We start from the raw sequence: 23,313 nt of genomic DNA, 5'->3' as shown, positions 1-23,313 counted from the left end.
AGTCAAGGCTTGTGAGGCGTTGGCGATGAAGTCATCGCTGCGGGAGAGTAGTGGAGCCACGCTCCTTCATGGCCAGGGAACGGTGGCAGAATCCTGTTCCCTCACTGTAAATCCTGCCCGGACACGTTTGGCCTGTTGCAGGAGTGATAAAGCACACAATGCCCTGTGCCCAGCATGAGCTGAGAAAAAGTGTACAGTATGTGGCATTTGAATTTGCTCAGAAAGCTTTATATACTGTTTTCACTTCATTTTTCTCTTCCCCGTTTGGAACAATTGCACACACTTGAAAGGAGATGAAAGTGTTCTTAAAGTGGCGTGAGTGGATGTTATTTCAGTAAACACGGTGCCACTACACGCTCCAATTGATATAAATGGCTTTTCAATTGGTGACATTATTGGTTATTACTATTGTTTTGGGTCTTTTTTTTGTTTTTTTTTACCAACCATAATAAACAATAGCTCATAGTTGTGACTTTTTCTCACACTATACATTTATTTGTCATAACTACAGTATCTATCCGAGTGCAGACTTTCACTAACACAATCTTTATTTGGATTACTACCAAATTGTGCATACAGTATTTAAAGATGCTCACCTCAGCAAACAATTTATAGGAAAATGTTTGTGTGTGTATGTAAATTTCTCCACTAGCTTTCATTCCATCTACTTTGCATGTCTGTATATAACATATATACTCCACTGTGTGTAAAATGAATACTTCTTAAATAATGTGCAATAAATATCATACACATCATACTGTATGTTCAACCAGTATCATGTATTTTAATGTGCTGTATATTTGCCATATTTATTATTATACATCTCAAACCTGAGGTAGCGCTCAGACACATTAATTAACAATTTCAATATTCATAATATAATTTGATGTACATAATGCGGACGAAACATTTTGCGATAAAAAGCAGTCATCACATCATCGTCATTTGAGTAAGCGTATGCTAGCTGTGTTAGGTGCAATGCTCGTTGGTCAAAACAAACTTAGATATATAACAATTTTTTTAAAACAGGTATTAATATCTTCTATGATGAGTAAGAGGGTTCCGTTGGTTTGAGTGACACGGCTGAAAAAGTTGAGAAAAATAATGAAAAATAGGAGAGAACTTATCTTAGGTCTCACCAAGGTCAGCGCAATTAGCATGATGACATCAGTTTTTAGAAGTCATGTCGCGCCCTCTTTTTTCTATTCCTCTCGATGGCCAAAAGGGTTTTAGTAACAGGGCTTCAACTTCAGAGCATAATTAGTACCATTTAAAATGTCTGTGATAAAACAAAAATGCTACTCTATTACAAGGAAGACAAAAACAAAATCAGACCAAAATATGGCGATTTAAAATGTATTTCATCTGTTTGAAGTTGGTCATCAAGAGGGCAAGAAAAAAAAATTAGTGGGGTGTTCAAGAGCTATTTTGTGTTTTCTATAATATTTAGGAATCCGTTTTACTCCAGTTAAATTTTGTACTAGAATTTACACATCAAGTGCATGTTTCTGTATTTTATTTTTGTGCTTTGATGATTTCAAATTCTATGCAAAAGCCCCAAATTGCTCATAAGACATAATATTATTCAATTGTTGCCTCATAATTTCTTAGCCCTTGCAATAAATCGAGAATAATTCCAAGATAGCTGTTATCAAAATAATAAAAATTGCTTCATTAGTTGTTTTCTTAGTATCATTCCACAGCCACAGAAGCACACACACACACTACTGCGATTAAAAAAAATATATAAAAAAAATAAAAAAGGGGCGAGGGGGGGGGGGGGGGTGTTCACGAGAGTGGGCGGTTTTTATTGTCACGTCCCTGCCAGCCGGGGCATTTATAAGCAAAAGGGGAGACGTGACAGAGTCCACAGTGGGTGACACCATGCGCTGATGCTCGTCCACATGCATGCACACGCATCACTGTCGGCCGCACAAGTGTCACTCAAGCAACAGTGCAGCAACAACAAAGTAACACAAGTGACCGGCACGATGGATGGACATCACAAAGACCGCAGAATGACTCACTTGTGGATATTGACGTTTTTGATAGCGGTCTAGCCTCTTGTTTTGCACTGGATAACTGTCCCCCCCATCCCGGGCATCTCCTCTTGGAGCTGGAGCTTCTACTGCGGGATTCTATTTATTTGCATTTCCCAGCGCCAGGATTTTTTGGGACTAAACACGTCTAAGGATACGCACATCAAGCTCTAAAGGATGGCCGTTTGGTTCACATCTATCCTCGCAATAGTTATAACATGTTTTACTCAGGTACGGTGTCCACTTTGTTTAAAAAAAAAAAAAAAAAGAAGAAGAAGAGAGGTGGTTTCTGTGAAAATGTGCATTTTCCCTGCTGAACTTTCGCTTCGTGTCTAGGTTCTGGGATCAGGTGTGTTCGAGATCGATCTGCATCACTTTGACAATTCCAAAGGTTCGCTGGCCAATGGAAGGAGCTGCGGCGTGAGCGGCTGCAGGACTTTTTTCACGGTTTGTCTGAAGAATTTCCAAACGGTGGTGTCTCCCGGAGGTTGTCTTTTTGCCAAGGCCAGTACACCTGTTTTGGGCAACGACTCGTTCAGCATGCAGCCGGACACCAGGCTGCGCTTGCCTCTCAACTTCACCTGGCCGGTATGGAATTTACTTACGGTTATCAGCCGATATTTATTGCCAGAATAGTTTCATATTTTAAAAATATATGTTCAACAGAGAACCTTATTCGTAGTATGAAAACTCACTAAATTAGGCACAAAGACTAATGCGTCTCTGTGTTTAATGAAGAAGAAAAAAACTGATTACAATTAAAATAATTCACTTGATCATACGACTATATTACATTTAAATAAGATACATTATATAATCATATTATATAGACGTGATCATTATAATTAGATCTATACGAGTATAGAGTATTATAAGAGTAATCATTTGTAATAATAACGCCCAAAAATATGGATAGAATAATACAGTACTTGTATTTTATATGTACTCATTACTATTTTATTACTGATTTTTAATAGCCCTCACGTGATTAATAGATAGCAGCTATACATAGCTACCTACCTATCTGTATCTATCTGTCTATATAACTATCTATCTGTCTTCGTAGATCTATCTGTCTATTTTTCTTTCTTTCTTTCTTTCGTTCCCTAAACTTACTTACGCTACTACATTAGCTAGTCACACGTCAATGTGAGCTTCGATAACGTTTTCAACTGTACAATTCCGACGTTTTTGGTGACGTTTATTTCCCCATTTGTCCCTCCCTAGGGTGCCTTCTCTCTCATTATTGAAGCTTGGCATTCGTCTGCAGAGGAGCCTGGAGGTAAACGGCTTAAAAATAAATACAAATAAATAGATACATAAATAATGGCATCCATGACCACTAGAGGGAGACATCTACAAAAACACCACTCACTAGCCTATTACGTCATACCGAGTTCTCCAAAAATCAATAAGAGGCCCTTAGGAGTGGGGGGGGGGGGGGGGGGGGGGTCACGTGACAACGAATCCATCTGGCATTGTCCGATCCCTGGACTTATGTCCACTAGAATGTCTTGTGACTCACACCGCAAGCAAAGCTCTCGAACACAATCGCAACTTCCTTTGTTTTATTTTGGCCCTGCGTGGGAAAGTGCACTGTGTTAAGTGAGCGCATGAGACCTTGCCAAAAAAGTATCCACACCCTTTCACATGGTCCCCACAACAATTTTATTTTAATTAACAATGTATAAAACCAACGAAGCACCTGTGCAGGGCTCTTCTACCACGAGGGGGACCCCAAGAGCAATTAATAGAGCGCCTGTAGAAATACTTTTCATTTGTAATTTTTTTGGAGTATTACTGAGGAAGATCAGACTAATAATAATAATAAAACACACTGAAAACATGAAATACAGTCAAACATAGAACAAATGAAAACATACTATAAACTGATGCCAAGAAAATAACGGGGATACTGATTAAAATACAGCTACATTTCAGTTGTATTTAACTTTTAAGTGCAATGTATTTGCATTTAATCTTCAAGAGCTTGTTTGTTTTAAAACATTTATTAAGATACATTCTTTATTTAACTCATGCCCTGTACATTTTAATTGAATTATTTAAGGACCCTTTTGGTATTTTTTTCTATTTATATTTAAACTGTGCATAATTTTACAGTGGGTTACGGTAGTATTAAATATACTTTATAAACCTTATTTTTGATGAGCACTAAAGCCTACTATGCTTTTATTGTATTTCAATGTCGGGTCATTGTGGTACTTTGAGAGCTAGCTAAGTATTTTTTGAGGTGGTATTTCTAAAAATGATAGAGAACCACTGGCCCAGATGATATTCCCTTTATCACTCGGAATGTTGTGTAAATCAACACCAGCTCGCTCTGTAACAAATACTCTTTTATCATCAGCAACTCCTGTATTCTTCCCTCCAGACACCACCAACCCAGAATTGTTGATTGGCTCTTTTGCCATCCAAAGACAGTTGGGAATAGGGAATGAGTGGTCCCAGGATGTGCAGAGCGGGACACAGACGGAGCTAAGGTACTCATACCGCTTCATCTGCAATGACAATTACTACGGGGACACTTGTTCCAAAATATGCGCTGCCAGAGACGACCTTTTTGGCCACTACACCTGCAAGCCTGACGGGCAAATAGCGTGTCTGCCGGGATGGAAGGGACAATACTGCCAAGAACGTAAGCACAAGTAAAGACACCATATGGGCAATTTTTCTTTGTCTGTCATAAAAGGGCACAAGTCAGTGGTTTGCTTTGGGCTTTGTAGTAGTAGACATTCAGTGTGTGCAGTTTGCTCTGCTTTTGACTTTGTTTTTGCTACAAATGTGCTGCAAAATTTACTCTGAAGTACATGCATACTTACATTTGGACCTTTCAATTTGCCAGGGATAGCCACTCTTTTTTTCACTGAGGGCCACGTTCAGAAAAATAGAAGGAAGAGGGGTGCCACTACACTTTGTGTTTTAGAAATATACTACAAACCAATTCAAGATGCTGTAGGGTCAACATATAATAAGCAGTTAAATTAGGGGAAAAATTAAAAAAACTATACCTCAGCGTGACGTAATCAGTGACCAGGCAAAAGGTTTTTAGTGTGAATTTTTAAAAACAGTTTGATATCTTGGAACATTCACATGTATTTACAATTTTAAATGCAGAAAGTGTGACAATTTTTCATTAGACTTTTTTACATTTGAAAACAACATTGAAATAAAAAGCATGATGTCTTATAGCTAGTGATGTTCCATACCACTTTTTTTTTTCAGACCTATACCATTACGGGTATTCACTCTGGAGTACTTACCAATACCGAGTAGCGATACCACTAGTACTGTACTTTTGGTACATAACATTCCTATTAACACAATCAATGACGGACAATTGTGAACAAAGGCCTCTAGCTTTCTGATGCGCATGATGATTCACCGATGTGTCAAACCGCTGCAGTGTAGAGCCAACTACTGGTGAGAAGGACTTAGTTAGTACTGTCAAGATTTTTTGTTGTTGCCCTAAGCCTTCACGAGTACCCAATACCTTGAACTAAGGCCGGTATTGGTACCTGGAATTGGTATTCGCCCATCCCTACTTATAACCATTTATTTTTGTTGCATTTTTAGTTTTTTAAATGTGTGCTATCCTTCAACATTTTAACTTTTCTCATAGCCAGATTTCGTGTTATTTTTAGAATATGCTGCGTGCCAGTAAACACCTTCCAGTGGGCAGCAAATGGCACCCGGGCTGGACTTAGGGCACCCTCGAATTAGACTTTAGCTGCATCTGTGAGGCCAGTGGCAGTTAAGGTGACAATGTGAAGAATTGGCGCACTTTCTCTCACCGTTTAATCCAGTGAGCTGGTCTGTGAGCAGCACACGCCGGTTTAATCGCGGCATTATAGGCCGCCACACGCCACTAAATTGCGGCCACTATTGCTGCGGCGGTACAGGGCAGCAGCTGCAAACGGGGATCGAACTGCCCACTGACAACAATGGGGCAGCTGTCGTGCTTTTTTTTTTTCCTTCTTTAAGAGCAAGCATCTGCTCTGCACCAAAGCAACCAGCCATTTAACAGCATGCAAAATCAATGTCACATGCAGAACAGAGTGGGCAAATTGTGCCTTTCCATTCAAACATCAGGAAGCAACTTTTATTAGAAGACTCTATACAAAGAAAAGGTTAACCTTTAACATCCTTCTTCTCCCCCCCGACAGCGATTTGTCTGGAAGGATGCAATGAAAATAATGGAAACTGCACAATACCTGGAGAATGCAAGTGAGTATTTACTAACAGATCAGTGTACTTGTATTGTTCCTTATGTCTCACACAATAATGTAAAAGTGCTGTAAAATAATTATTAGATATTTAATAGATGGATTTAATTCTTTACAAAGTTCTTTCCACTAAAAAAGACAGTGGAACTGCAAAAGTGGGGGTGCCGGGTCATTGGTAAAACACAGAAAATATTGGGACAAATGCTTCACATCATAAAACCTTTATGAACTAAACAGGCAATTTTATCAACTAAACATTTAACATTCTTGACAGCCGTACTAGAGTATAAAAAATAACCTCTGTAATATTAATGTTAAATGCTTAATGCTTAATCACATTTTGAGGACTGAAGTCTTTTAAGGCATTATTTAGTTTGAATCTAAAATGCTCTCCCAAAATGTACTTTGTATGTCATAGATTAATATAAATTAATAATAACCATGATATTTTCTCTAATAGTCATCATTTTCTATTAGATTCAATTAGTCCACCTTTGTATTTTCTTAGTTATTATCTAACACTTTGATGATGATGATGATGATAATACTAACAGCATTAAAATGGGTAGTGTTTGTCTTAAACAACTTTTAAATTTAAAAAAAGTTAAAGCAATGGTAGTGGTATTAGTGTTTCCCTTGCTCGTCTCTGTTGTGGGTGCTCGTCCAAAAAATAATAACGGCGTTTTACGTGTTTGTTTTTAGATGCAGAGAAGGCTGGCAGGGCGTCTTTTGTGATGTGTGTAAACTGCATCCATCGTGTAAACATGGTACCTGCATGGAGCCGTGGGAGTGCGCCTGCAAGGAAGGCTGGGGGGGTATACTGTGTGACCAAGGTAGGCAGGCTTTTCATGAAAGGAAGCAAAATTATCCCAAAACAGCCGGGTGAATACGCACAGTTTAATGAAGCATTCTCTTCTCCAGATCTGAACTACTGCACCCATCACAAGCCGTGCGCCAACGGGGCCACGTGTTTGAACACGGGCCAGGGCAGCTACACCTGCGCCTGCCTGCCGGGTTTCACCGGGGTCAACTGCGACTCGGAGGTCAGGGAGTGTGACGGACAGCCCTGTCGTAACGGAGGCAACTGCTTAGTGAGTGCGGAAGTCCCTCGCTCTCTTTTCCCACAACACAGACTTTCCTGTTTTTGTTGTTGCCTTTGCCTATCTGCGAGTCCAGGAGGATGCCATTGATTGTCAAGTCCTGGATGACCCAGTTCCCAGTTTACAGTGTACTGTAAATAGGATGCAAACTAAAGGATAGAGGGGGCTTGCTTGGGGGACCGTTTATGAACAGGATATGAAAAGAAAATATCTTGACGCTGAGCTTTTTGATATCGTTCTTTTGTCTTTAGGAGACGGAGAGTGGATACAGGTGTGAATGTCCACTCGGCTTTACCGGGCCACACTGTGAACAATGGACTCTGACGTGCTTGAACACGCCCTGCTTACTTGGTGGCAAATGTAAAGAGACAGAGAACGGTCATAGTTACGTGTGTGAGTGTCCTGCGGGCTATACTGGACTCAACTGTGAGAAGAAAGTGGATAAATGCACCTCCCTACAATGCACCAATGGTAAGGGACCAACACATCATTCAGTTCAGTCATATAAATTTTTCTGGGTTACTGGTTTGTATTAACAGCACTGATATTGATGGGGAGACATCCCGCCAATATTCTGCCCTCGAAGGTAGAATAAAAGGGGAAAAGGGAAGGACTTAAAGGGGGGGCAGGGGTGTGAAGTGTGACACTCACTCCTTGTTCTTCAGTCCTTCTCTGTTGTGTTGAAAGCGATTATCTGTCCGACACACCAGATACTGATCTAAGTACTGGGCATTCAGTTTCAAGGAAGCCACATTCAACCCTTCCCAAATAACGGTCACTAAATCGCGTATTCACTTTAACATGATGTGCCCGTGTTGGTGGGCACCTTGTGCATTTACTAATATTGCAATATTTTTCCCAGTTAGCAGGAAACTCACTCACGCTAAGAGTCTGTTAGCAACAGGTGTAAAATTGGTGAAGCGCTTTCGGAAGCTCTGATGGTTTTCACCATGGAACACTTTGGAGAGCACAGTAAGGAAGCGCAAAATTAAGTTAGAAATTATGGAATTGGAAGTCTTATTGGAAGAGACATACAAACACATAACAGAGTTACAAAAAATAAATGGATCGCTTCGATAAGTTTGTGGAAGGCATCAACTGCATAAAAGTAAGTTGTTCCAGGTGCGTGGCAATTGAATGTATGGGCCCATACTGCGTAACATTGCATTTAAAACTTGGAAATGCACACTGAAACTGCTCTCGGAGAGGCCAACACCAATTGTCACAGTGCGTTAAAATGATCCAGATGCAAGGAAAGGCAAAGTTAAAACGACTTTTGTTATGGCTTGACTCCTTTTTGTGACTGGCTGCACGTCAGCTCTTCGATCATTTAATAGCTCCAAAATTGCATTGCTGAATAGATGATAAGCCACAATAATTTTTGTTTCTGGAAAAATATTTACACGAGTGGCAAAGTTCGCTCTGCTACCTCACATTTTGCCGGCGCTACCCTGAAACGATGTGACTATTCCGTTCTTTGCCCACTAGGTGGCCATTGCATGATGCGCGGCAACCTGAGTGTGTGCAGCTGCCGCGCAGGGTTCACGGGCCTGCGCTGCGAGATCAACATCAACGAGTGTGCCAGAGATCCCTGTACTAATGGCTCCACCTGCATAGACCGCATCAACGACTACACCTGCATGTGTCCGCCCGGCTACACCGGACGCCACTGCGATAGGCCGACTGACCGCTGTACCTCCTGGATCTGCCTCAACGGCGGCACCTGCGCCATCGGCACCAAAGGCCAGCCTTCCTGCCTTTGCCCCGCCTTTTACAGCGGCCCCCGGTGCCAGTCCATGGACGTGCCTTCATCTAACCCTAACCCCAATACAGGCTGGGAGTCCCGCGAGAAGGTTAACTGGGTGGCCATTAGCTCGGGCGTAGGCCTGGTGGCAGCTCTCGTGCTCTGCTGCATGTTCATTGTGGTCATGAAGCACGTGAAGAAGCAGAGAAGTAAACAGCAGGCCTCCGAGACCATAAACAACCTCTCCAAGGCAGGTTTCCAGAAAGATAACCTTATATCCACACTGGAGCTCAAGAACACCAACAAGAAGATGGACTTGGAGGTGGATTGCTCGAGAGAGAAGTCCAACCACAAACACATCAACCACTTCCACACGGACTATAAAACCTCCATGGGGTACAAAGATGAACAATGCCTTCTAGACAAAGATGAAAACTGTGAAAAGATGATAGAAGATAAAAAGCAACTGAGTAGAATGTACAGGTAGGTGCTCATATGCCACAGAGACATGAATACGACCATACCTTGACTTACGAATGTCCCAACTTGCAAGTTGCGAGCCATCGTTTGGTCGATTTTTTTATTTTATTTATTTATTGATTTATTTGCTGTGTTGCAACAAAATGAGAAAACTCAAAAGGAATTTCTGTAGGCCACAACTCTTGCGCAGATGCTCACCCAATAACCCAAGCAACTTAACCAACCCGACTCCAGCTCCTGATTTCACTCACGAGGCCACACCCTTTAAAGGCCCACAACTAACACACAAATACGACAGTACAGTACTAGAGTACGTACAGTAATTAAACTTTATAAAACAGTTTATTTCTTGACATTCTCTTTTGTTATGTTTTTATACAATACAGTGCCATTCAAAACGTAATAAAAAATGGAGGAGTTTTTTAGGGCTGGAACAGATTAATGGTATTACAATCAATTTTAATGGGGGAAAATGATTTGACGAACAATTACAGTGGCTCTCCACATAATGGCAGTTCGGCACCAGCGGATTCACGTGCTTGTGGATATTTTATTTTTTTATTTTTTTATTTTTTTTTATTTTTGGGGAAGGAGGGGGGACCAACCCCAAAAACGCTTACTGGTGGTTTATACATGAATTTGTTTTCAATGCAGTGAGAATGCAATTTATATGCGGATTTTGACTACTCCTGGTCCAGTCCGGCCCGGTCCCTATTGGCGGTGGTCCGCTGTAAATTGAGTTATGAGCTTGGTCACGGAACAAATTAAACTCGTAAGTCAAGGTACCTCTGTGGTTAAATCCAACATGCCCAATAACCAAAATGATATGTCTTTGCAGTGAAAGGCCAGAATGCAGAATATCAACAATATGTTCTTCCAGAGAGTCCATGTATCAGTCTGTCTTTATGATAGCAGAAGAGAAACAGGAATGCATCATTGCAACTGAGGTACGTTCTCCTATCTCATTCACAAATGTTGAATCGAAGACAAGTGGACTTCTCTACGTTTGTTTGTTGAACACATTTCAGCTTTCCCCCAAAAGACTTTAGTCATAAAACATTTCTGGTGGCGAGTCCCCATAGTCATGACTGTAGTGGCAACTGTCCCCTGAAGGAAGATCACATGGAAGGCCTTTGTTCCTTCAGTGAATGTTTCCAGAGATGGCAACCCACTAAACTTCCCAGAATGCCCAGGAAGTGGAAATGAGTTCAACTTCTAATATTAGGGATGTCTAATAGCATCTTCTTCTTTCAAGATAACAAAGCACCCTTCATGTTCTCTCATCAACACAAAGTTAAAGCAATATGTCTCTGTTTTAAAGAGGCTAGTGATTCACACAGTTTTGTAAAAAATGTGTCATCTACTTGATGCATTCACCCCGGTGTAAGTGCATGCTTAATTCACAATTTAAAGTAGCACAGAAGCATTATACTGTAGTATAAGTATCAGTATCACTGCGAAATACTGTACGTCTGTACTCGTACTCCTAAAAATGCTCCAATACTACAGATAACACAGATAACAATTTACCAGCGCGGCTTAACCTTTCTGCCCTCCCTGAGTGTATGCTGTACATTTAGGTAGATGACGAAGAGTTCTTTTTAAAAGAGTCCACGTGTGCTTGATTTAAGCTGTTTATTGACGCTCCCGGTTTTACAGTAAAAAAAGAAAAGACAATTACAAATTTTATATTTAATCAATGAATATTCGAACACAAATGGTACAGCAACATATACGGCGATATTATATACTGTGACAATACTCAGAGACATATACTCTTTATCTTCTGTGAAGAACGACTAATATTACTGCTGTACTGAGAAGCCGAAAGAGGAGCTGAGTCTCTAGTACAGTATATCCCCAGTGAGGATAAGCGGTACAGAAACAGAGGGATGGATGGATGCCTTATACTGCCCCAAGGTGGCCAAGGCGCAAGAACGAAAATGAGCAGCAAAATGTGCATTGAAGCAGAAAGTGTGACAAAAACTGTTTAGTTTTTTTTATTCAGTCATCGATCCGTCCGTTTTCCATACCGCCTGTCCTCACTAGGGTCGCGGGCGTGCGGGAGACTATTCCAGCTGACTCTTGGCGAAAAACGGGGTACACCCTGAACTGGTCGCCAGCCAATCGCAAGGCGCATATAAACAAACAACCACTCGTACTCACATTCACACCTACGGGCAATTTAGAGTCTTCAATTAACCTACCTAGTTATTTTTAATTCTATTTAATTATGTCCTTCTTGTGTGTTTTTTTATTTTTATAAAGTATAATATTATAGAGTGCTATTTTTCTCATTAAAAAACACATTGCAAAAAGTTTTTGGGGGGTTGGCTGGAACGGATTAATAGCATTTCCATTCATTTCAATAGGGAAAGATGATTTAAGATACGTGTTTTGAGTTATGAGCATTGTCAAGGCACAACTGTACGTACTGTACTGTAATGTCCTAACACTCGCCGATCCACCAAATGCAATAAGCACACATACGCAGGACCTGCTGTTGCCCGCAGCTTACACTCAGATACAGAGTTGCTGACATCACACGCCAACCCCACCCTAGCCCTGCCTCTTAAAGGCACACGCAGTATCTAACACAGACGCTACAATCTGTACAGTATTTTCAATGCATTTTGCGTTTGCAATATTTTTGGGTGCTGAAATACATTTACAATGTGGTTCAATGGTGTTTTTTGATTAAAGATTTAAAGCGTGTAAGAGGTGTGATTTGACTGCAAAATGGTGTCAGTGTTTTTTGGGACACCCTGTATATTTCTCTTTTTAATCCATTTTTAAATGTCTATCCCACTCATGCTATTTCGCTCTCTAATGCTCTGTCTTTCTTTTGTATTTTTAGGTATAATAAATGGAAGACGTGACCACCATTTCTTGTGGACTGTTTACAAGCGTGGGGAGAGACTGGGATTTATTTAAATGCAAAGTTGCTGCTCTTGAAAACTTTATAACTGGACGGAGCCCGAGCGCTCGACGAATGCAATAGAACTAAAGCTACTAAACTCTGGAAGAATGTAAAGACTTTGGGACTGAATGTTGTGCATCCGGATATTTGCGATTTTTTTTTTCCCGACATCTGTGTTCTTCTGAGGATCTGAGGCCCGGAGGCTCATACTGTACTTGCATGTTAACGAGGACAAGAGGACTTTGTTGATGCGATCCCCTCCAGGTTATTGCAGCAATCAACATACAAAAGAGCAAGCGACAAGGCTGCTGGAGGACTTGGCTTTTTGCTATGGCGTTTGTCTAAAAGCCTACAAAAAACGGTTCATTTTTGGTCGTCAGGTTTGAAAAAAAAAAAATCACAGAATGCACAAAAGCAACCTCCTAGATCACAGAGCCTTATATTTAAGCAAAACATTGTGCCCCTAGCCTTATCTTATCTTAATTTCGTTGCACAGACGGACAAAAAGATGCAAAGCGATGCAATGCTATAACCACATATGCAGGGAAATTCATGATAAGGCCTTGTTGAGTTTTTAAATCTTATGCAAAAATCACACTTAAGACAAAGAAATAAGTAACTATTGTACCAAGGACGCCTTCAATGGAAATTACTGAACCAATAATGTTATTTTAGTAATTCATTAGTTATTTAATATGACGCACTGACTTTTTCTTTCTTTTTATAAGATTATTTTGTACATAGTGTATATTTATATGTTGAGATTAGAGTTATGTTTGTAAGGTGATGCACCAAAAGTGTGAATTTATTTTTAAAGTGTTTTTGGTGTTTAATTATTATTATTATTTGGCTGTTATTATATAGATATATAAGGACAGAAACCCTGAATACATATCTGGTACACTGTTTATTTGTTGGTCTTCAATGGTCGCGTGAACAAGTGGTCAAATAGAGATTTGTGATTTCAAGTCATCTAGAGTCTTATTTGGTATCATTTATGGGTTCCATGTCTTCGTTTAATGACATCATTGTGAGTGTGATGTGAAATCAGTGTGCTAGCAATCATCATTCGGTGGACTCCACTGTAATTGGCAGCAATGTAAAGATCTACTCAATCGATTATGAATATAAATATATAAAAATATATATATATGTATATATGTATATATATATATATATATATATAAATATTTATATATATAAATATACACATATATACATACATACATACATCTTTAAAACATCTGTATGCAGAAATAAATAATCATTGTGGTCTTTTAACTCCTCCCAAGTGATGTTTTGTGTTGATTTGATATTCACACGTGTAAATGCAGAGCGATGCCAAAGTTAAGACGCACTAGGGCACAGGTGTCAAACTGGTGGCCCGGGGACCAGATCCGTCCCGCCACATCATTTTATGAGACCCGTGAAAGGAAATCAAAATTGCTAATTGTGTTCCAATGTAATAACGCGTTTTCTCCGGGCACTCCGGTTTCCTCCCGCATCCCAAAAACATGCATGGTAGGTTGACTGAAGACTCTAAATTGCCCTTAGGTGTGAATGTGTGCGCGAATGGTTATTTTTTTTATATGTGCCCTGCGATTGGCTGGCGACCAGTGCAGGGTGTACCCCGCCTCTTGCCCGAAAATGACTGGGATAGGCTCCAGCACGCCCGCAACCCTTGTGAGGATAAAGCGGTACGGGAAATGGATGGATGGATGTAATAACGTTGAGATATTGCAAGCATTTTTGTTACCAATCATGCTTTGAAAAGAAATGTAGTAGTTAAAAACATGTTATTAGAGGCTTCTGATTTTACAACTAGTTATTCATCAATTTGTTGTGTATATCTAATTATATGAGGTGATAATTCCTTCATCCGGGTTCACAGTCATAACGGCCCTCCGAGGGAAGTCATAACTAGTATGATGTGGCCCGTGACAAAAATGGGTTTGACACCCCTGCCCTAGGGGTAGCGAACAGCATAGGTAATGACATCAGAGTAATCTGATTGGATGCTGAATGCTTGATACAGAAATAAACCAAACAACAGCAATGTTGGAAATATTTGAATATCCGCATTACGCCAGGGACCATTTCAGTTTTGTTATCCCTGAACCAAACAAAATTTATGAAAACAAATGTTATGTAAATAGGGAACAATATTATGAGCCTTGTGTGGGTTGTGGTTTTGGTCTTTTTTAGAATAGCTCCTCTGAGGGTTTGTTTGTAGAATCGCATGGTGGGTGGCATCAGATGCTCTTGCAGACCATAAGTAGCCTGTGTGCTGGAGGTTGCTGAACCCTAATTTCCACACAAATGCCAGTGAGACAGTATACAAGCATCACACCTCATCTAGCCTCTTTTATGAGTACGTTAGAGTCACTAAAAATTGTACGCAAGTACGAGTACTGTTATTTTGGAATAAATCGACTCATGTAAAAGTAAAATTGAGTTGTCCAAATAATTACTTGAGTAAGGAGTCAGTGAAAAAACTACTCAAGTACTGAGTAACTGGCCATTAAATTCTGATTTTATTCATTTTTTTAATCTGAGCATGACCGTCAATTATTTTATTCATTATTAATAAAAAAAAAGAATTTTTGAATTCAGATATTGCCAAAAAAACATCATTTTCACTAAGAGGATCAATTTAATCTTCATAAAATAACAAATTAAGTCAAATCCACCCACAAGAAATGGTTTTAGATTAAATGTCTTTGGTTATACTTGTGAAACAGCACAATCTGATAATCAGGCAGAGATTACATAGAAAACTGCAACATGTTTTCTCAAATGCGAAGTGGAGTTCTTGTGAGATGAAATTTTTAGGCAGAGAGATGACTGTGCATAACATAGAGTACCTTTGCTTTTTCGTAGTCTGTAAGGTAACTATAGACTGAATGTGAGGTGGTTTGCTTATCTGATTGTGAGTCACACTCAGTTGTACAACCCCAATTCCAGTGAAGTTGGGACGTTGTGGTAAAGATAAATAAAAACAGAATACAATGATTTTCAAATCATGTTCAACCTATATTTAATTGAATACACTACAAAGACAAAATATTTAATGTTCAAACTGATCAACTTGATTGTTTTTAGCAAATAATCATTCACTTGGAATTTTATGGCTGCAACAAAAAGCTGGGACAGGGTCATGTTTACCACCGTGTTACATCACCTTTTCTTTTAACATCATGCAATAAACGTTTGGGAACTGAGGACACTAATTGTTGAAGCTTTTTTTTTTTTTTTTTTTTTTAACAATTTGAGTTACGTTTGAAACATAGCGGCAACATAGTTTTTTTCTTTTTCTTCATATCACTTTCTCCTTCTAAAGCCGACACTTCTGATTGGCTCTCTCTGGTCATGTGCCATTCTGCAGTAGTCTCAAACGTGAAATATTTTTCCAAATATGACCTGGAAGCACCACCTTATGGTGCAATCTATTAATTTGTCTGAGATTTTTAAAGGGTAAGACTTGGACTCTTGAACACATAAAACAGCGTTGACCTTTTCTGAGTTTCATTCACCCATCAAGTTTGTCATATGAAGCAATAATGTCTAAATTATTCATATTTGTAAATAGGTCAACAAGGTATGTTTTCCACATGCTGTACACACGCACACACACACACATATATGTGTCTACGTGTGTTTATGTATGTGTACAATGCAACAAAAAAAATTTTTGAATTCACATTATATCATCTTTTGTTATAGGTTTATTTATGTAAAGAACAAATATGTGGTTAATTCCAAAATAATGATCCATGGTTTTATTCCACTTTTTTTTAGAGGAATCATCCAAGGGTCCTTTTAATGTATTCATTAAAAATCAATTTTATTACTTTGAGAAAGTAATTGAAATAGTTACACTACTGTTACATTTTTTTTGTAACCAACTTAATTTCCAAAGTCATCTTTGCGACTGTTCACACAGCAATTTCATCACCTACCACATGAGGGCACTAGCTTGTATAAGAGTTGAAAAAAAAAGAGAGAGAAATCTTTTGTCATCCAAAACACAACTCATCATATGTCATGACATCATTTCAGGTGGATCGCTGGCTCATAAATGATCATTCTGCAACCAAGCTGACCACAAATGCTTAAATTAAGGAGCTTAGAAGAGCTATAAAACATCCCTGCAGCTCAATGGCTCTACTTAGGGGTAATGTGATTTTACCTGCACCTTGCAGCATCCCTCAACTATGCAAGAGTGGCCTTTATTTGTTGTATCACAAGACCCACAATAACACTAACACATATTCCATATTTTTACTACTTTTTTATTTTTTTATTTTTTTTTTACATTTAAAAAATATTCCTCACCCTGCTGCTATTGTACATAACACTATTCCAATTTTTATTAGCTGATATTTTTTCTTTTCCTTTCGGCTTGTCCCGTTCGGGGTCGCCACAGCGCGTCATCCTTTTCCATGTAAGCCTATCTCCTGCATCCTCCTCCCGAACACCAACTGCCATCATGTCTTCCCTCACGACATCCATCAACCTTCTCTTTGGTCTTCCTCTAGCTCTCATCCCTGGCAGCTCCATCCTCATCATTCTTCTACCAATATACTCACTATTTCTCCTCTGGACGTGTCCAAACCATCGAAGTCTGCTCTCTCTAACTTTGTCTCCAAAACATCGAACCTTGGCTGTCCCTCTGATGAGCTCATTTCTAATTTTATCCAACCCGGTCACTCCGAGAGCGAACCTCAATATCTTCATTTCCGCCACCTCCAACTCTGCTTCCTGTTGTCTCTTCAGTGCCACTGTCTCTAATCCGTACATCATGGCTGGCCTCAGCACTGTTTTATAAACTTTGCCCTTCATCCTAGCAGAGACTCTTCTGTCACATAACAAACCTGACACCTTCCTCCACCCGGTCCAACCTGCTTGGATCCGTTTCGTCACTTCCTGACCACACTCACCATTGCTCTGGACGGTTGACCCCAAGTATTTAAAGTCCTCCACCCTCGCTATCTCTTCTCCCTTTAGCCTCACTCTTCCCCCACCACCCCTCTCATTCATGCACATATATTATGTCTTACTGATCTTCATTCCTCTGCTTTCCATTGCATGCCTCCATCTTTCTAACTGTTCCTCCACCTGCTCCCTGCTTTCACTGCAGATCACAATGTCATCTGCAAACATCATGGTCCACGGGGATTCCAGTCTAACCTCATCTGTCAGCCTATCCATCACCACTGCAAACAGGAAGGGCCTCAGGGGTGATCCCTGATGCAGTCCCACCTCCACCTAAAATTCGTCTGTCACACCTACAGCACACATCACCGCTGTTCTGCTGCCCTCGTACATGTCCTGTATTATTCTATCATACTTCTCTGCCACTCCAGACTTCCGCATGCAGTACCACAGTTCCTCTCTGGGTACTCTGTCATAGGCGTTCTCTAGATCTACAAAGACACAATGTAGCTCCTGACCTTCTCTGTACTTTTCCATCAACATCCTCAAGGCAAATAATGCATCTGTGGTACTCTTTCTAGGCATGAAACCATACTGTTGCTCGCAAATACTCACTTCTGTCCTGAGTCTAGCCTCCACTACTCTTTCCCATAACTTCATTGTGTGGCTCATCAACTTTATTCCTCAATAGTTCCCACAGCTCTGCACATCACCTTTGTTCTTAAAAATGGGCACCAGTACACTTTTCCTCCATTCTTCAGGCATCTTCTCACGCACTAGAATTCTATTGAACAAGCTGGTCAAAAACTCCACAGCCACCTCTCCAAGATGCTTCCATACCTCCACAGGAATGTCATCAGGACCAACTGCCTTTCCATTTTTCATCCTCTTTAACGCCTTTCTAACTTCCCCCTTACTAATCATTGCCACTTCCTGGTCCACCACACTTGCCTCTTCTACTCTCCCTTCTCTCTCATTTTCCTCATTCATCAACTCCTCAAAGTATTCTTTCCATCTAGCTAGCACATTGCTGGCACCAGTCAACATATTTCCATCTCTTTCCTTAATCACCCTAACCTGCTGCACATACTTCCCATCTCTATCCCTCTGTCTGGCCAACCTGTATAGATAATTTTCTCCTTCTTTAGTGTCCAACCTGCCATACATGTCATCATATGCCTCTTGTTTGGCCTTTGCCACCTCTACCTTTGCCCTGTGTCACATCTCAATGTATTCCTTTCGCCTCTCCTCGGTCCTCTCAGTGTCCTACTTCTTCTTAGCTAACTTTTTTCTTTGTATGATTTCCTGAACTGTGAGGTTCCACCACCAAGTCTCCTTCTCTCCTTTTCTGCCAGAAGATACACCAAGTACTCTCCTGCCTGCTTGATTGATCACCTTGGCTGCAGTGGTCCAGTCTTCAGGAAGCTCCTCCCATCCACTGAGAGCCTGTCTCACCTCTTCCCGAAAAGCTGCACAACACTCGTCCTGTCTCAGCTTCCACCACATGGTTCTCTTCTCTGCTTTTATCTTCCTAATCTTCCTCCCCACCACCAGAGTCATCTTACACACCACCATCCTATGCCGTCTAGCCACAATCTCTCCTACCACTACCTTACAGTTGGTAACCTCCTTCAAATTACATCGTCTGCACAAGATGTAATCCACCTGCGTGCTTCTACCTCCGCTCTTGTAGGTCACCCTATGTTCATGCCTCTTCTGGAAAAAAAATGTTCACTCCAGTCATTTGTATCCTTGTTGCAAAGTCTACCACCATCTGTCCCTCCAAGTTCCTTTCCTGGATGCCGTACTTACCCATCACTTCTTCATCACCGCTATGTCCTTCACCAACATGTCCATTACAATCTGCACCAATTACGACTCTCTCTCTGTCTGGGATGCTCAGAACTACTTTGTCTAGCTCCTTCCAGAATTTCTCTTTCACCTCTAGGTCACATCCTACCTGTGGGGCTTAGCCACTAATCACATTTCACAAAAAAAATAAAAAAATAACCCCGACTCAATTTCTCTTATTTTATTAGCATTTTATTATCTGATATTTGCACTGCGTTATTTAATCCTGTTGAGTATAAGACTTTCTCTCTTATCCTTTCCTTTTCTAAAAGTTGCTATATGCGATACAAGCGATAACGATAGTAAGGCTTGGGCTTTTCCTTTCACTTGCTGCATGGCTTCGGTTATGTTTTAAATGTGCATTGATGGGAAACGCAGCATAATCGCTTTTCCACGTGGTTTTCACAGGCAGGACTCGGGATCCAAGCCCCGCCCCCGCAGCCTTCCCATTGGTCGGCCACGTCTTACTGTGACGTCACGTGAACAACAAATACACGTGTTGGCCCAAACGAAGGAAGCGCTCGTGGCAGGGATAGTTTAAAGATCGTTCATGTGCCTCCGATTAGTTTTACCTGCAGCATGTCGCTTTAGACAGAAACTTGCATTTTTAAGAAACTCATCCGAAAAAAACAAACCGCGTGGGTTTCTTTGTGAAAAGCTAAGCAGCTCAATGAAAGCTCAAGACTTCTTGCAGTGGACGGGTGGCCTGTGGGTATTTGGTTACGGATCCTTAGTGTGGAAGCCTGATTTTGTCTACCAGAGGAGAAAAATAGGCTACATCAAGGGCTACAAAAGGCGTTTCTGGCACGGAGACGACTTTTATCGAGGAGACAAGGAAAATGTGAGACTTCCACACCATTTTTGTAAACAATATTTCTTCCAAAACTGTTGACATATAATGTATACATGTATACTGAGTTCAGATGTGCTCTATATCTCCACAGCCAGGAAGAGTGGTAACACTGGTGAAAGACCAGGAGGTAATCGCCCATACACATAGAGACAGTGGCTATTTGTCTACAACTGTAAATATATGCTATAAATAGTAATAATGAACCAAACTGTTATAATTTAGCTATAATTTTCATAATGCTGCAAACATGAATGCTTGTTTTGACATGTTCACTAAACCAGCAGTGTTATATATGATGAAGTTGTGAAATTATCTCATTTGTATGCAGTTAGTAGTATGTAGCTGAAAATCAGAGAGGAGTTGCAAGTATTAAGTATAGAAAATATGAATAATAACATCAACAAATATATATTGCCACATTATGACCACGTACTTTACATTCAAAAAGTAATACTGTAATGCCAAGTTGTAATTTATCAATATGTTTATGATTGTGGTTGAAGTTTGCAGTGGTGTCGAACTGCTCTGCATCACACAGAGAGCTGTTTATAATATTTTGGCAAAATACTCAACTGCAAAAAGGTGTTCCTAATGTTGTGGCCACTCAGTGCGTACAGAAAATAATTTGTTCAATATACTGTTAAATTAAAACTGGATATGGATTTATTTAAGTTTTGTACACATATGTATCCCCGTTTTTCATTTTTAAAACAAACTAATAAAACCGTGTGAATTTTCCCCTCATGTTTTGGAGAAATAAAAAAAATATTTGGAGATACCTGTTTTTATTCAATTCACTAGCCTGACTTCCACACAGGCATTTTTATATGAAAATAGTGAACAAAAATTGTAAAATTAGTGAAAATAATAGCTCATATACTTTATTCTTAGGCAGCACGGTGAACGACTGGTTAGAGCGTCTGCCTCACAATTCTGAGGACCGTGGTTCAAACCCCGGCCCCGCCTGTGTGGAGTTTCCACTTCCAATAATTAAAATGATGCATGTAAGTTAATCATCACAAGGTCATCGACTGCATCCAGTAGTCATAGAAAGCAGAGTCCACCTCCCCAACATCAAGTTGCCAGTTTTTGTCCACTGCTGGCCTTTAACCGTGACGGATCACCATATCAGCATATCAGTCTCCTTTTGTACTTGTTCTCACTGTGCCACATCCCGCCTCTTGTGCCACTTTACACTCAGATATGCTTATCCACAACTTTCGGTTTGTCCGACAAATTCATAATGAAACAGAAAGCAAAACAATAACCCCCTTCTTAGAATTCCTTCAAAGTGATCCCCTGGAGTCCAACACACTTTATCAATCTTCTCTGCCACAGTTCATGCACTCTTGAGCCCCTGGAGCTTGGGAAAAAGGAAAATAAATCACACGGAGGCAGGTTGGGCGAGTAGGGAGTAGGGCTGTGAAAATAATCGGCTGAGTCGACCACAAAAATTGATTGATGCAAATTTGAATAAAAGCATATTTGCGCTGCCCAGAAACAATTTGCGTCGCCCGGAACCAGTTGGCCACTGTCCATGTTTACCAAACGGACTTTTGTTGCAGATGGACGCACTGTTAAACCAGTGAAAAACTGCCAAAAACGACAGAGGAGCGGGCACGGTGACCGACTGGTTAGACCGTCTGGCTCACAGTTCTGAGGACCGGGGTTCAATCCCCGGCCCCGCCTGTGTGGAGTTTGCATGTTCTCCCTGTGCCTGTGTGGGGTTTCCCCTCCCACATCCCAAAAACATGCATGGTAGGTTAATTGAAGACTCTAAATTGCCCGTAGGTGTGAATGTGAGTGTGAATGGTTGTTTGTTTATGTGTGCCCTGGGATTGGCTGGCAACCAGTTCAGGGTGTACCCCGCCTCCTGCCCGATGATAACTGGGATAAGCTCCAGGGCTCCCGCGACCCTTGTGAGGATAAGCGGCTCAGATAATGGATGGATGGATTTTATTCTTATTAAACCGTATGGCATGGATACGTCAAATTATGGACAATTATTACCATTTTGTATTTTGTCACAGCTTTTTCAAATTTGGGATTGTAAATGAGATTAAAATTTTGAATTTTTGAGTCCATGCTATACCATCTCACATTCGCTATGTAACCCATACATTTGAAAATTATATTCGGGGGAAAAAAATCTAGCTTCTGTATTCAGCAGCTGATCCATTGCTATAAAGCCATCATCTTGGCACTTTGCAAGCATTAGTAACATTTTATTTGTTTTTAATAACTCAGCTCTACTATTACATAAGGGGACCAACAATGTTTTTCAGTTAATGATTAGTTCTTCTTCACTTCTGTCCCTCGCAGGCTTGTACATGGGGCATGGCCTATGAGGTGTCAGATGCTCAGATAAAAGAGGTCTTGCAGTACCTCAACATGAGAGAAGTGACGATGGGAGGATACGTAACAGAGATGGTGGAGTTCTTCCCTCAGGAGAAGGCCAAAGACATCATCCCCGCCCTCGTCTACATCGCCACGTCTAACAGCCCCGCTTACCTGGGCCCCGCTTTGGACCAGGAGATCGCCAACCAGATTGCCGTCTGCAGGGGCAAGACGGGCCACAACATCGAATATCTGCTCCGGCTCGCGGACTTCATGCGACACTGCTGCCCCGAGGCGCATGACGAGCACCTCTTCTCCATCGAGGCAGCTGCTTTGAACATTTACCACAACTGTGCAACACTAAACTCCTTCCTCGTGTAGTCAGTCTAAAAGACATAAAGCACTTTACATTATTATGCCGTTTAAATGTCACATGAATTGAATGTAGCAGATGCTTTTACCTGACTTACAAGCATTAATTTTTTTCTTTGATTCTTGTTTCATGCATGTGATGCATTTTTTTAAACTCACTAAATGCTTTTACGTTTCCTGTATACTGTGCACATTTGTTAATTCTATTTTAATACTAAACGTGCCTTCATTAAATGGTGCTCCGAGTCCTGTTTGGAATTTCCTATATGTGTCTGTCCAGCTCATGCTCACATATCATGTGGCTCAAGAATGTACAGCTACAACCTTCTAGGAAATGCTGAGTGTTCATCAGAGCCGCAGGGGAGTACTGTACGTATAAGTAAACACGGCTTGAAGGGAGCCTCTGTGCATTTGGGATTTTGGACCACCTATTACCCT

At 40.6% G+C, this 23,313-nt stretch overlaps 2 protein-coding genes across 4 annotated transcripts; both read left to right on the top strand.

The window, feature by feature from the left end:
* The first annotated feature begins 1,880 nt into the window (after positions 1-1,880).
* On the top strand, positions 1,881-12,953 carry LOC133413149 (delta-like protein 4). Of its 2 annotated transcripts, none has more exons than XM_061697143.1 (11): positions 1,881-2,270; positions 2,376-2,627; positions 3,267-3,321; positions 4,432-4,695; positions 6,224-6,284; positions 6,986-7,116; positions 7,205-7,374; positions 7,635-7,854; positions 8,872-9,610; positions 10,446-10,554; positions 12,465-12,953. In XM_061697143.1, the coding sequence occupies exons 1-11, from the start codon at positions 2,217-2,219 to the stop codon at positions 12,468-12,470; spliced, it is 2,061 nt and encodes a 686-aa protein (XP_061553127.1). In that variant the 5' UTR covers positions 1,881-2,216; the 3' UTR covers positions 12,471-12,953. The 2 variants fall into 2 exon arrangements, with proteins under 2 accessions (XP_061553127.1, XP_061553126.1); XM_061697142.1 differs by having other exon boundaries at positions 4,408-4,695.
* Positions 12,954-19,841: 6,888 nt separating this feature from the next.
* Positions 19,842-23,313, top strand: LOC133412836 (glutathione-specific gamma-glutamylcyclotransferase 1-like). 2 transcript variants are annotated; one of them, XM_061696507.1, is made up of 3 exons: positions 19,842-20,154; positions 20,258-20,293; positions 22,489-23,313. In XM_061696507.1, exons 1-3 carry the CDS (start codon positions 19,864-19,866, stop codon positions 22,882-22,884), a joined length of 723 nt encoding a protein of 240 aa, XP_061552491.1. In that variant the 5' UTR covers positions 19,842-19,863; the 3' UTR covers positions 22,885-23,313. The 2 variants fall into 2 exon arrangements, with proteins under 2 accessions (XP_061552491.1, XP_061552492.1); XM_061696508.1 differs by lacking the exon at positions 20,258-20,293.

Source organism: Phycodurus eques, chromosome 14 (genome assembly GCF_024500275.1).
Source record: "Phycodurus eques isolate BA_2022a chromosome 14, UOR_Pequ_1.1, whole genome shotgun sequence".
Lineage (NCBI taxonomy): Eukaryota > Metazoa > Chordata > Actinopteri > Syngnathiformes > Syngnathidae > Phycodurus > Phycodurus eques.
The sequence above is the reverse complement of the archived record's forward strand: the minus strand, read 5'-3'. Positions and strand labels throughout refer to the sequence as shown.